The sequence below is a fragment of the Salminus brasiliensis genome, chromosome 2 (genome assembly GCF_030463535.1).
Source record: "Salminus brasiliensis chromosome 2, fSalBra1.hap2, whole genome shotgun sequence".
In the NCBI taxonomy this organism is placed as follows: Eukaryota; Metazoa; Chordata; class Actinopteri; order Characiformes; family Bryconidae; genus Salminus; species Salminus brasiliensis.
The window spans coordinates 5744564-5756636 of record NC_132879.1 but is presented as its reverse complement, the minus strand read 5'-3'; the positions used below and the strand labels follow the sequence as shown (position 1 = coordinate 5756636).

The 12073-nt window shown below is 41.1% G+C and overlaps 1 protein-coding gene across 1 annotated transcript in view; it reads right to left on the bottom strand.

Moving 5' to 3' along the window:
* Positions 1-12073, bottom strand: part of LOC140550296 (proton myo-inositol cotransporter) — a 99126-nt gene continuing 87053 nt past the window's right edge. Inside the window, exons 6-10 of the mRNA XM_072674211.1 lie at positions 11827-11947; positions 9143-9268; positions 8876-8994; positions 7724-7876; positions 1-5056 (exon numbers count right to left, since the gene is read on the bottom strand). Of these exons, the coding sequence (XP_072530312.1) occupies positions 4830-5056; positions 7724-7876; positions 8876-8994; positions 9143-9268; positions 11827-11947 (746 nt within the window). The 3' untranslated portion in view covers positions 1-4829. The remainder of the gene's footprint in view (positions 5057-7723; positions 7877-8875; positions 8995-9142; positions 9269-11826; positions 11948-12073) is intronic.

Below are 12073 nucleotides of genomic sequence, written 5' to 3'. Positions count from 1 at the left end.
TACAATTATTTATTTTATTGTTTAAATTTCCAAATGTCATGAATATATTGAGTTTTGTAGAATATAAATCTAGCAAAACTTTTACAGCAACAATAGTCAAATTTACTGTACAACACTATCCATATATCTGTATTCACTAGTTTTTCATCGACTGTAGAAACACTGCTTTGTAGATAATAAAGGTAATAATTTAACGTAGAAAAACAAAACATGAACAAAAAAATACACACACACACACACGCACACACAGCCATTCACTAGAAACATAAGATGTGTCACTTTAAAGTAACACAATGAGTCGTTGACTTCGGAGCATCCTCCTCCATTGTCAAGTACATTCTAAAAACAGATCTGGCACACTGTAATCTCCGCTCAGTAAAACTCTGGGTAACACTTTATTTTAAGGAACACCAATAAGGGTTTACGTAAGAGTCCATATTAAGACACCTGCTCACTTCATGTGACTAGTGTCTGGATTGTCTCCTGATAAGATCTTAGCCACATGCGATTACACTGGGTAGTCTAATGTGTCTCTGGTCAGTCAGCTGTGTGAGGCAGAATATGCAAATTTGCTTATTGTGCTGCAATTTTTACTGGTATTTCGGTTGTACTGGGAGTGGTTTGGATTGTGGGATGCGTCTTGGAGAGGCGGATGGGTTTACACTGCTGTGACATCATGTGGCTCAAATGCATCTCAGACCACCTCCTGAAGTGGTTTGAGTGATGGGACTGTAGCTGGGTATGTTTACACTTGCGGTTTTATGTGGTTTATCCTTATGCATGCAGTGACCAGTCTGTGGTTTTGTTCAGTAAAGCCTAAATTGGTCTAACTCTAAATTTTAATTACTAAATCTTTATTTATTCTAGTTCTAATTGGAGCTCTATTGTAGGAAAATCACCAATACTTGCATTACTAGTTGTAATAATGCACTATCAACACTTTGTTACCACCCTGTTATGCGTATTAAGTATTGAGCATGATTTATTACCTGCATGTACATGTTGTTGGTATGTACATGGCAGCACTTCAAATGGTATTGGATCTAGACAGTGCCAGGTTTGTTCATTTATGTGAGTTTAACAAGAGATTAATAATCAATAATACATCAAGAACCGTCCCATATTATACACCAACCTGCCTAATATTGAATTGGTCCCTGTTATGCTGTCACAACAGATCTAGCCAAACCTCTTAAAGTGTCCTGTGATATCTGCCACCGAGACATCAGCAGCAGATCCTTTAAGTCCTGTACGTTGTGAGGTGGGGCCTCCATAGATTGCATCAATGAGCCTTAGGTGCCCATAGATGACCCTGGTTCACTGCTTCACTGGTATGGTTCTGGTAGATACCAACCATACAAACTACATACCTGGAACACCCCACCAGACCTGCCTGATATGTGGGGATTCTCTGACCCAGAAAAACAACACCGAATAATGTGCATAACAGGGTGGTAACAATGTGTTTACTGTGTATTATTACAACTCATACAGTTATTAGTGATTTTCACACAACATGCCTTATTGCCTAATTACATGCTAATAAAGGTCATATTGAATAATGCTGTCATTTAGAAATGAGTAATTAGCCTTTATTAACAAAGTTCATTAACAAAGAAGAATAACCCCCTAACTTGTGTTCCTTATAATAAGACGTTTCTCCCTCAGTTTAATGCCATAATCAGAACTGGTATGAACATACCTGATTAAATCACATTACTAGACCGTCGCTCTATAGTGTGCTTCTCCCTTTTGGTCCAACCCGGCGTGCTTCGGTGTTAAACATGAAAACACAATCATGTACCTGTCTGCACTAACAGTGAGCCAAAAAACGAACAAAAACACATACTACACAAGGCCTGGTGTGCACAATCACACAATACCGGCCACTAAACAGCATTTAAACCAGCATTAAAAAAAAAGCACTTGTGTTAGTTCACTTGATATTGTTGCTTTTTTTTACAACACCTATCAACTGTTTTGTTACACACACAGCCACGACATGTCAGCTTGGCACAAATCTAGGTGTACCAGACTATCAAGGTGTACTCACAGTAGTACAATATAAAACATAACATTGGATAATTACGCTACTCGTCAAAACAGGTATTCCACTCTGTTACATGGACAAGAGCTATGCGATGCAGTGCTATTTGTACACATGGCTACGAAGGAAGACGAAATTAAACTGGGCCGAAAGACAAAGGTAAAAGTGGGCTGGAGTTGTACGGTCTGAAACGAGGACAGATGGGTATGAATCAGAAGTTGATTTGGGAGTTCAGTGCACGCTAACAGGGAACTACGAAGCTGTTTTGAGCAATCCGGAACATTCTCTAAGCTCTAACCACATCAGTACTCTCTAAGCTCCTTATACCTATCCGTAATGGAGGGCCTGTGCTCAAGACACAGTGTTAAACTGCTGCTAAAAGAAACAGTGCAAGACGGAATCCAGGCTACAACCCAGTTTTGTTATGCTACAAGTTTTTTAAACATCATTTCAAGATATTTTTATACCCGAGCTCTCCATAAAATATATCAGTACATTTCCAGCAGATATTACGATCTCTGGACTGTGTCTAGACTGTTTAAAATAAAGGTGCTTGAAATGGTTCTTTGAGCGGTGCATTTCAGCTCGGACAGAACCGTGTTTGTAGTAGAGATGAGCGTAGGAGTGTGAAGAGCCTTTAAAAGGTCTAGGCCTGTGATAATTCTATTTTTTTGGATGATATTTTGTCCCAGAAATAATTGTGATAAACAAATGGAAATTAATACAGTAAACGTTTAGTTATTAATAATATTCATAGACATTGGAATAAAAATATAAATTTATAGAAAACAAAAATAAAATAAAACCAGTCAATCCAGTGACCAGGAATTTTTAATGGATCAGCTATCTGCTATTAAAGGTTCTGATCCACTTCTGACCTTTAGGTTTGCTGTAGCAGAGAGCCATCTGACGTCTGCGAACTCTCCATTCCACCTTAAATAGTGCTGCAGTTACAGTGTGTACATTTCAGCAGCAGAGCGTAACAGCTGTTATTTAAGGTGGAACGGAAAGTTAGGGAAAGTCTGAGTTATCTCATAGTAAACGTGACGCAGTAACAGCAGACGGCCACAGAGCAGCAGGTAAAGAGTGTGTTAGTTATTCTGTCAGAAGAGGAGGATCTACACTCTTCACTCTTCCACAAAATGTTGCTCTATTTTCTGACGTTTTTGGCCGCGCTGTTAAAACCACTCAGTTTAGTTGTAGTTGTGCAACGACAGAGATCTTCTATTCCATTATCTCCATTTGAGAAGATCTAACGTTCCTCCCATCCAGCCTTTACTCCTGAATTCCACCTGGTTAGAAACCAGACTATGGTGGAAATGCTCTGATCTACCAGTGAGAGAACCACAGTCCTTTCTTTGGGTCTAAACCAGCTCTGAATGGCGCATTCAGAACCGGGGAGGAGGCTAATGCTAATGCACACACACTCTAAATGATCAGACTGCAGAGTTGTAAAGTTGTTATAGATCAGACAGTTAGTTCCTCATCTAAAAATGATGTGATTTTACTGGTGTTTACTATTGTGGAGTAGCACAACCTAGTCTTATATAAGTTGTGGGAGACAGTATTACTTATACAAACACAATGATCAGATCGGAATTTGCCAATCAAATTGGATTGGGGATAAAGAGCCTTGTGACATCCCTGTTTTTTGGGCAACGTCAACACTGGGCAACGTCAAGGTCAGCAAAAATGATTGAGGTCATGTCCATATATTGTTCGATAATTCGATAATGTAATTATCGAGAGGCCTATAAAGAAATTTCACTTGATGTCATTTCTTTTTTCAAATTTTACCATTTTAAAGGTGCATCACACTCACTGCCTCACAACATAGTTCTATACAGAACCAAAAACGGTTCTCGCCCAAAGAACCCTTTGAAGCATCTTCACCTTTCAGAGTGCCTGGTTTATATTTGAGTTTGCTGTTCATAGAAATTAACGCTTAAAGTCAAGAGTTCTTACTTTTGTTTGGCTGTTGTTCAAATGTAATTCCGTAATTACATGACTGATTACACAGTTACTTTAGTACTTAATTACATTTACATTTGACTTACATTCTGTATTGAGGTCAACTCTGTCAACTCTCCAACTATGTTCCATTCGTTTTGACAAAACGACAAAACATGGCGAATACGCTAAGGCTCAAAAACAAGACTCTACGCACAACAACTTTTCATAAAATTCAGATCATAATAAAATATCTCCTCTTTGATTTACCAACACAGATGTGGTGCTAAATGATAGCTTAGAATCTGCACTTTTTATAGAGGATCTCAGTTTGTTTCTGTGAAAACTAATATTAAATTAAACCGAGCTTCTGTTATCGCCAGCAAACTGCAACTGCTAGAGGGTATCTAAACATTGTGTGGCAAATGGATTTCTCGTATGCTTAACATCTCCGTAAATACGACAAACTTCAATCATATTTGTAGGAAACATCTAGTGTTATGGAAATGGCCACCAAAACGGGGACGCAACCTCTGTTGGTAGATTATAGATCTGCATATCACAACTCAAAATGTAGACCAATGAATGACCTCAGACAAAAGCTGACTCTGCGAGCGTGTGTGCTCTTGGTTGTGCTCTTCATCGGCAACTCCATTTCCTTCAATCATAGTGGACTGCTGTATGCGTAAGATGCAACCCGACTGGTGCAGACGGACCTGGTGTCAGGGTGGGGTGAAGCTAAGGACCGATTCTTTCTCTCCCCTCTTCATCAGCCCTGAATGGAGCCCGAGAGAGGATTCACAGGGGTGTTCTTTGAGCTGGCATTACAGTGTTACTCAACATCTGAGGCGTCGTTGTCCGACAGGTGGTAATTTGATCCTTTGACCCTGATATACTCCACCTGCCGGCCCTCGTCTGAGTCTGAGGCACCGCAGGAGCACAGGCGGCTCTCGAAGAGCGACTCAATCTCCTCCAGCCGCCGGCCCTTGGTCTCGGGGAGACAGCCGTAAATGAAGAAGAAGCCCAGCAGAGCCAGGCTGGAGTACAGAAAGAAAGCACCTGAAAGATAAACAGAGAAATCTCACTCCAAACCAAGAACAGAGGACTTTTCAGCTGTTCGTTTTCTCAATATCTCAAAAGGGACAAACTTTCGGAATTCGAATTCACTGCATGGTGTGGGAGGAACGTTTTAGGCTGCATTCATCAGCATAAATTAGAAAAATGAGAGAGACTTTCTAGCTTTTTTTGCTGAAATTTAAAGTGATATAGTAATTACACACATGGCCAAAATTGTTGGTACCCCTCGGTTAATGAAAGAAAACCCACAGTGGTCACAGAAATAACTTGAATCTGACGAAAGTGATAATAAATAAAAATGCTATGAAAATTAACCATTGAAAGTCAGACATTGCTTTTCAACCAAGCTTCAACAGAATTATAAAAAAAAAGACAGATGGTGCGAACTGATACTGATCTTCCCTGAGCTTGAAGTTCACCTTTAATCTCCTTAGACGTTTTTCTGGGCTCTTCTGTTACCGTTCATATTTTCCATCTCTTTGATTTGTCACCAGTTTTCCTCCTGCAGCCACGTCCAGGGAGGTTGGCTACAGTCCCATGGATCTTAAATTTCTGAATATTATGTGCAACTGTAGTCACAGGAACATCAAGCTGCTTGGAGATGATCTTATAACCTTTACCTTTAACATGCTTGTCTATAATTTTCTTTCTAATCTCCTGAGACAACTCTTTCCTTTCGCTTCCTCTGGTCCTCTGGTCCAACAGCACAGTGACTAGCTGTAGCCCTATATATAAGCCCACTGACTGATTACAAGATTGTAAGATTGACCTGTGATGCTAATTAGTGGACACACCATGACTTAACATGTCCCTTTGGTCACATTGTTTTCAGGGGTACCATCATTTGTGTCTAGGCCTGTTTAATTAGTTTACCGTTTAAAATTCTGGATTTTCCTTTGTTCATTTTTTTAATAGATTTTTTATTTATTATTACTTTTGTCAGATTCAAGTTATTTCTGTGACCACTGTGGGTTTTCTTTCATTAACCAAGGGGTACCAATAATTTTGTCCACGTGTGTAAATAGTATAACTACACAGAAAGCTTTAAACACTCACCAAGCAATTTATTAAGAATACTCCACAGGGCCTGCTTTTGCTCTCAGAACAGCCTGACATGACATAGCTGTGTCCTGCACTCACATGCTATGAATCTCCTGCTTTACAACATCCCAAAAAATGTTCTTGTCGAGTTAAATCCCAGGACTGGGAAAGCCACTGAAGAACACTGATCCCATTGTCATGTTCATGAAGCCAGTTTGAGATGAAACCAGACTCTTTGCTCTGTGACATGATGCATTATCATGCTGGAAGCAGCTGTTGTTAAACTGTGGCCATGGAGGGATGCACATGGTCAGCAACAGTACTCTGTGGCATTCAAGAGATGATTGATTAGTATTAACGACCCAAACTGTGCCAAGAAAACATTCCCCAGACCATTACACCACCTCCACCAGCCTGGACAGTTGACACATTTACATTTAAGGCATTTAGCAGACGCTCTTCTCTAGATCGACTTACAAAAGTGATTTGCTAATTACTCAAGAAAAACCTCAGCTAGTTTAAATAGACTAATAATTTAAAGATCCTCTAAGTTTAGACTCTACTAAACACAAGTCAGTAAGGAGACCACTCTGCTATTCGCCCAAGTATTCTCAGAAGAGGAGGGTCTTCAGTCTGGGTTTGAAGACAGTGAGCGACTCTGCTGTTCGGACACCCAGGGGAAGCTCGTTCCACCACAGAAAAAAGCCTGGATGCTTGTCTTCCGTGGATTTTGAGGTATGGCGGGTCGAGCCAAGCCGTACTTGAAGCTCGAAGGGCCACAAGGCAGGTTGGGTCCACAAGTTCAAGCTGTTTATGACAGATTCTGACACTACCAGCATTATCTGAAGCAGTTGGCCCGTATCTGCATGTTTTTGTCAACTGCAACGCCGCCACATGATTGAGCAATTCACAGGTCTTCCTAATGCATTGCTTGGTGAAATTTGTGGGTAACACACAATAAAATAAACTAATAAAATAAATAAATGACTTAGCATTTAATGTCCCCTAAATATATTGTCTTAAAGGGCGCAGAATTGTGAAGGCACATTTAAAATTTATAGAATAGTATTTATATCATGTACCAGTGTACTATTTTGATTCTTAACCCTTTAAAGCCAAAAGCAATCATATTTAATTGTAATTTAGGTTTTTGAGACCTCTACAACATCAGTGTGATACATAAATATCTTAAATAATTATTAAATAATATATAAAAATTAATAATAATATTTAAGAGGTAAATAAATAATTTATATATGGTATGGTATATGTAAAAAAAACTGCAGTGAGCAATAAATTCCTAAAGTATCAAGTGTGATACAAGATAAAAGTCACACAAAGTGTAAATTCCTAAATTACACTTTAAAATTAACCAGAAGGTCAATTTCTAGCAATGATCTTATGGCTTTAAAGGCTTTAAAGGGTTAACAACGCCACTAAATTCAATTACTAATGTAATTATGGTGATTCTTCATGTTTGCATATGTGCTAAAATTCACAGTTTGAACTCTCCTAGAACTGTCTGACCAGATAAAGTGTAGACCAGCAGACAGACAGGTGAAAGAGCAAGTGCGTGTAGACCTGTGCTGCTATGGGTCATAACATTACCGTAATAGGTGAGGTACTGTGCTAAGTGGAGGAATGTCAGGGACACCAGCACGTTAAAGGTCCAGTTCACTCCGGCTGAACATGCATTTCCAGTGCTTCTGGCCCAAAGAGGGTAGATCTCGGAGTTGACAGTCCAAGGCATTGGGCCTAAACCTGAAAGAACAACAAACACCAATTGAACTCTTGAGAAAGCCTGAAAGACGTGCTTATACCATGGTTAACCGTTACGACATGGTCATGGTTAACAAACATCAATCACACACAGGCCTTTTAATGTTGCTTTTATATGTCAGGGTTCCCATGCGTCCCGGAAGATTTGGACAACCTGGAAATGCAGAGACTATTTTTCCAGTCATGGAAAGTCCTGGAAAAAATACATAACTGCTAAAAATGTCCTGGAAATGTCAGTGAGATCCCGGAAAAGTTGAGCTATTGAGCTGCTGAGATTGCAAAGATTAGCCATTGATATCCAAGCAATTAAACAGCGATTGAACACCAATCCTTTACTGAAGGATTTCCATCCTATGGAAAGATTAGAGTATAGTAAAAGGCGTTATGCCCACTGTATGTACACCGATCAGCCATAACATTAGTGCCTAATTAGTTACTAACGTTGAGTAGTTCCTCCTTGTGTCGCCACAACAGATCTGACCATCTGGCACCAGAACGTTAGCAGCAGATTCTTCAAGTCCTGTAAGTTGTGAGGTGGGGCCTCCATGGATCACATCAATGAGCCTTAGATGTCCATGACCCTGTCGCCAGTTCACAGGTGGATTCCTGTTGTCATTTCTTGGAGCATTCTTGGTGAGTACTGACCACTGCATACCGGGAACACCCCGCAAGACCTGCCTGATGTTTTTTTGAGATGTTCCGACCCAGTAGTCTAGCCACCACAGTACTCGCCCATTTGTCCTGCTTTTAACACATCACCTTCAGGAACTGACAGTTCACTTGCTGCTGCCTGATATGTCCAGCCCTTGTCACTGTAGAAGAAGATGATCAATATTTTTCACTATACCTGGCAGTGGTGTTAATGTTGTGGCTGATTAGTGTATGTTGTCATGTGTGGAGTTAATGGGAAATGTCCTGGAAAAGTGTTTAAAGCGATAGGGATAGTGCAGACCGATTTACCGGCCTTCTTGGTCATCTTACCTGGAGCAAAGAAAGCCAAGTACAGGATAAGTCCTAGAAGCACCACCCAAGAGTAGGAGGTGGGGCAGAAGTTATAAGCCCAAAGACTGCGATCCACCGGCTGGGTTGAGTTGGAGCACCTGTAGCGCAGTTGAAGCGCATGTTAGTGTATCAGTTTTTTCATCTGCCTTGTTGAAAATGTGAGAATACAGTATGTGATAATATTATATGGCAAAAGGAGAAAGACGACTGACTCACACACCCGCTCCACTGCTGATTGTGACTCACCTGCCCCACGCTGCTCTCTCAGTAGAGGCCTGATTGACTGGGACACAGGAGGAGGCGAACACAGCAGTGCTGTTCTGTTGGTAGCAGAAACCACAGCTTGGATCCAGCATACACGGCTCACATGACCTGCAGCACAATGCCAAAGGGCGTCTCAGGATGAGCAAATCTTTGGGGTTAGGAGGGGATATCACATCGAATTTCATTCTACAATGGAAGTTCAGAAGTTCAGAGCTTTCCTTCAAGTGAAATTCATAACTCCACTCAATTGACAAAAGTATTGGGACAGCTGCTCACTCATTGCTTTGTTTGAAATCAAGGGTATTAAAAAGCATTTATCCTTATTTTGTTGGAGGAACTGCCTCTACTGTCCACGGAAGAAGGCTTGGAGGAGCATTGCTGTGAGGATTTGATTGCATTCAGTGACAAGAACGTTAGTGAGGCCAGGATGTTGGATGATGATCACCACCCCACCTCATCATCCCCAGCTCATCCCCAAAGTATCAGATGGAGCATCACCATTCATTATTCCTGAGTACACAGTTTCACTACTCCACAGCTCAATGCTGGGGGGCTTTACACCCCTCTAGCTCACACCTAGCTTTAGGCAGCATGGTGCCCATAGGTTCATGTTTATCTGCTCCAGAGAGTCCCATTCTCTACAGGGACTAGACAAGCTATGTACATGTGCTCATGCATGTCAGCAATGGGCACAACTTAAAGTAGCTGAATTGCAATCATTAGAAGGGGTGTCCACAAACATTTGGACATATATTTTATGTATTAAACATATGTACATATTTATAGGACATATATGCACAAGTAATATATGCATGTAGAACCAGTAAACATATGTCAATGCAAATAATATGCAAACAGAAGGCAGGGTGAGATTCACAGGTGCCGTTGAGAACGGTGAATTAAAGAGAAAGCATGTGTCCACAGATTGGCTTTTTGCTGTGATGACAGTGTAGCCATTCCGCCTCCATTACAGCATAATGAAGCTGTGTAGTTTCAGCAGCTGGGTGTGCGAGGCAAGGCGAGGCGAGCCGGAGCTCAGATACGAGGGTAAATTGGGACAGAGAGAGCAGCCGGTTTCTCTCTGATGACACAGCTCCAGGTCACGGGGTCATGTGCTGCAGAGGCCCCAATATAGCAGCATTAATGCTGATTAAGGGAGTGGTGATTATGCACAGCACTAAGATCTCTCTTAGATTGGAGGCTGAGAGTAGATGGGAAAATCTATTACACACTTTTTATGATTGAAGATTTGATTAACCTGCATGTGTTTTGACTCATAAATAATTCATTAGTTGTTCAGGAGCCTACCGATCTTTCTCGTTCCAGCCAGAAGCCTCAGTGTAGCACCAGCACACCTGATGCCACTTGTCACCTAATCAGCTCTTGATGAACTGATGCAGTTGTGTTGTAAGTGGATTAGCAAAAAGTATTTGTTGCCAAACCTGCATCTATATTATCAACAAAATTATCTCACAATTGATGTTTGACACTATAGGGTTAGATACTCAACCTTTACAACATCCCATAAACACGGCAAAATATAAACTAGGAAGGCATTAATATACACTGTATGGACAAAAGTATTGGGACATCTACAAACTACACCTACAGGAGTTTTTATGACATCCCATTCTAAACCCATAGATTAATATGGAATAATTAATATGGAGTTGACCCCCCTTGGTCTGGAGCTCTGCAGTTATTGAGAGTTTTCTGCACTGTGAGCTCAGCCCTGACCCCGCTCTGTAACTTTACATGGTCTGACAGACACTCGGTGGCTGAGCTGCTCTCTGTGAGCTGTTCCTCCTAAACTCTTCCACTGTTCAATAATAACACCACTCACAGCTGATGGAGGAAGATCTAGGAGGGAGGAAATTTCACCAGCTGACTTGTTGTTGTTGTTGTTGCAGTGGTGTCTCCTATTACATACAGAACCACGCTGGAGTTCAGTGAGCTCTTCAGAACCTCCCACTCTTTCACTAATGTGTGGAGGAAAGGCAGACTGCATGACTAGGGCTGGATTTTATTCACCTGTGGCCTGAATGGGACTGAATGAAACACCATTAGCAGATTAATTGTATTGCTAATTTTCTTATATTAAAAATAACCACAACCAATTCACCACAAATATTCCCTCCGTTTTAAGAAGTGAACCCTATCTCAGTAATGCAGTTATCCAGACGAAAGTTTTAAGTATCATTGATTAAAAATGTAATAAATATTGCATTGCAAAATTAGATTTGGGCCATACTTTGGTTAGAAAGAAAAATAAGAGGGTGGGGGCATCTTGGTACAAAATGTTCTCAAATATTCTCCAAAATATAGTCACTCAGACACCATTCCACAGGGGTGTGATAACACGGAGAAGACTGTGAGATGGTCTGAACTTTGGGCTGGAGGTGGTTCAGGTGGCTTGTGCTGCCTGTGCTAGCAGGTCAGACCCCACTCTGATAAATAGAGCTAGGATTGAGACATAGGACTGTGTGAGACTGAGGACATGGGGTGTTGGTAGGGTGTGGCATTTACAGGATGTTGGACTGAGAGGAGGAGGGGCTTCAGGCATGCTTCTTCCCTTAAACTTTAGTTATGTCAGACATTTACTCAGGGGCATGACCTTATAGCTCACAGCAGTCACAGTAAGTCGTAGTAGTGGGGAGAACACTCACAGGTATGTGATGCAGCTGGAGTTGGCCAGAGATGGGTCGGTTGGGTGAATGGTGACTGGGGGAGAGTGCTGGGCAGACAGCAGGAAACCAAAGGCCAGGAGACAAAGACTGAAAGATGTGCCTGGAGTAAAAGATAGAGAGAGGAAGAGAGAGAGAGATAGGGACAATGATGTGACTCAGAGCTTTAATTATTTTAAGATCTCAATAACAGTTCAAAATGTCTACCGTTTAATCTGTGATTATTTAG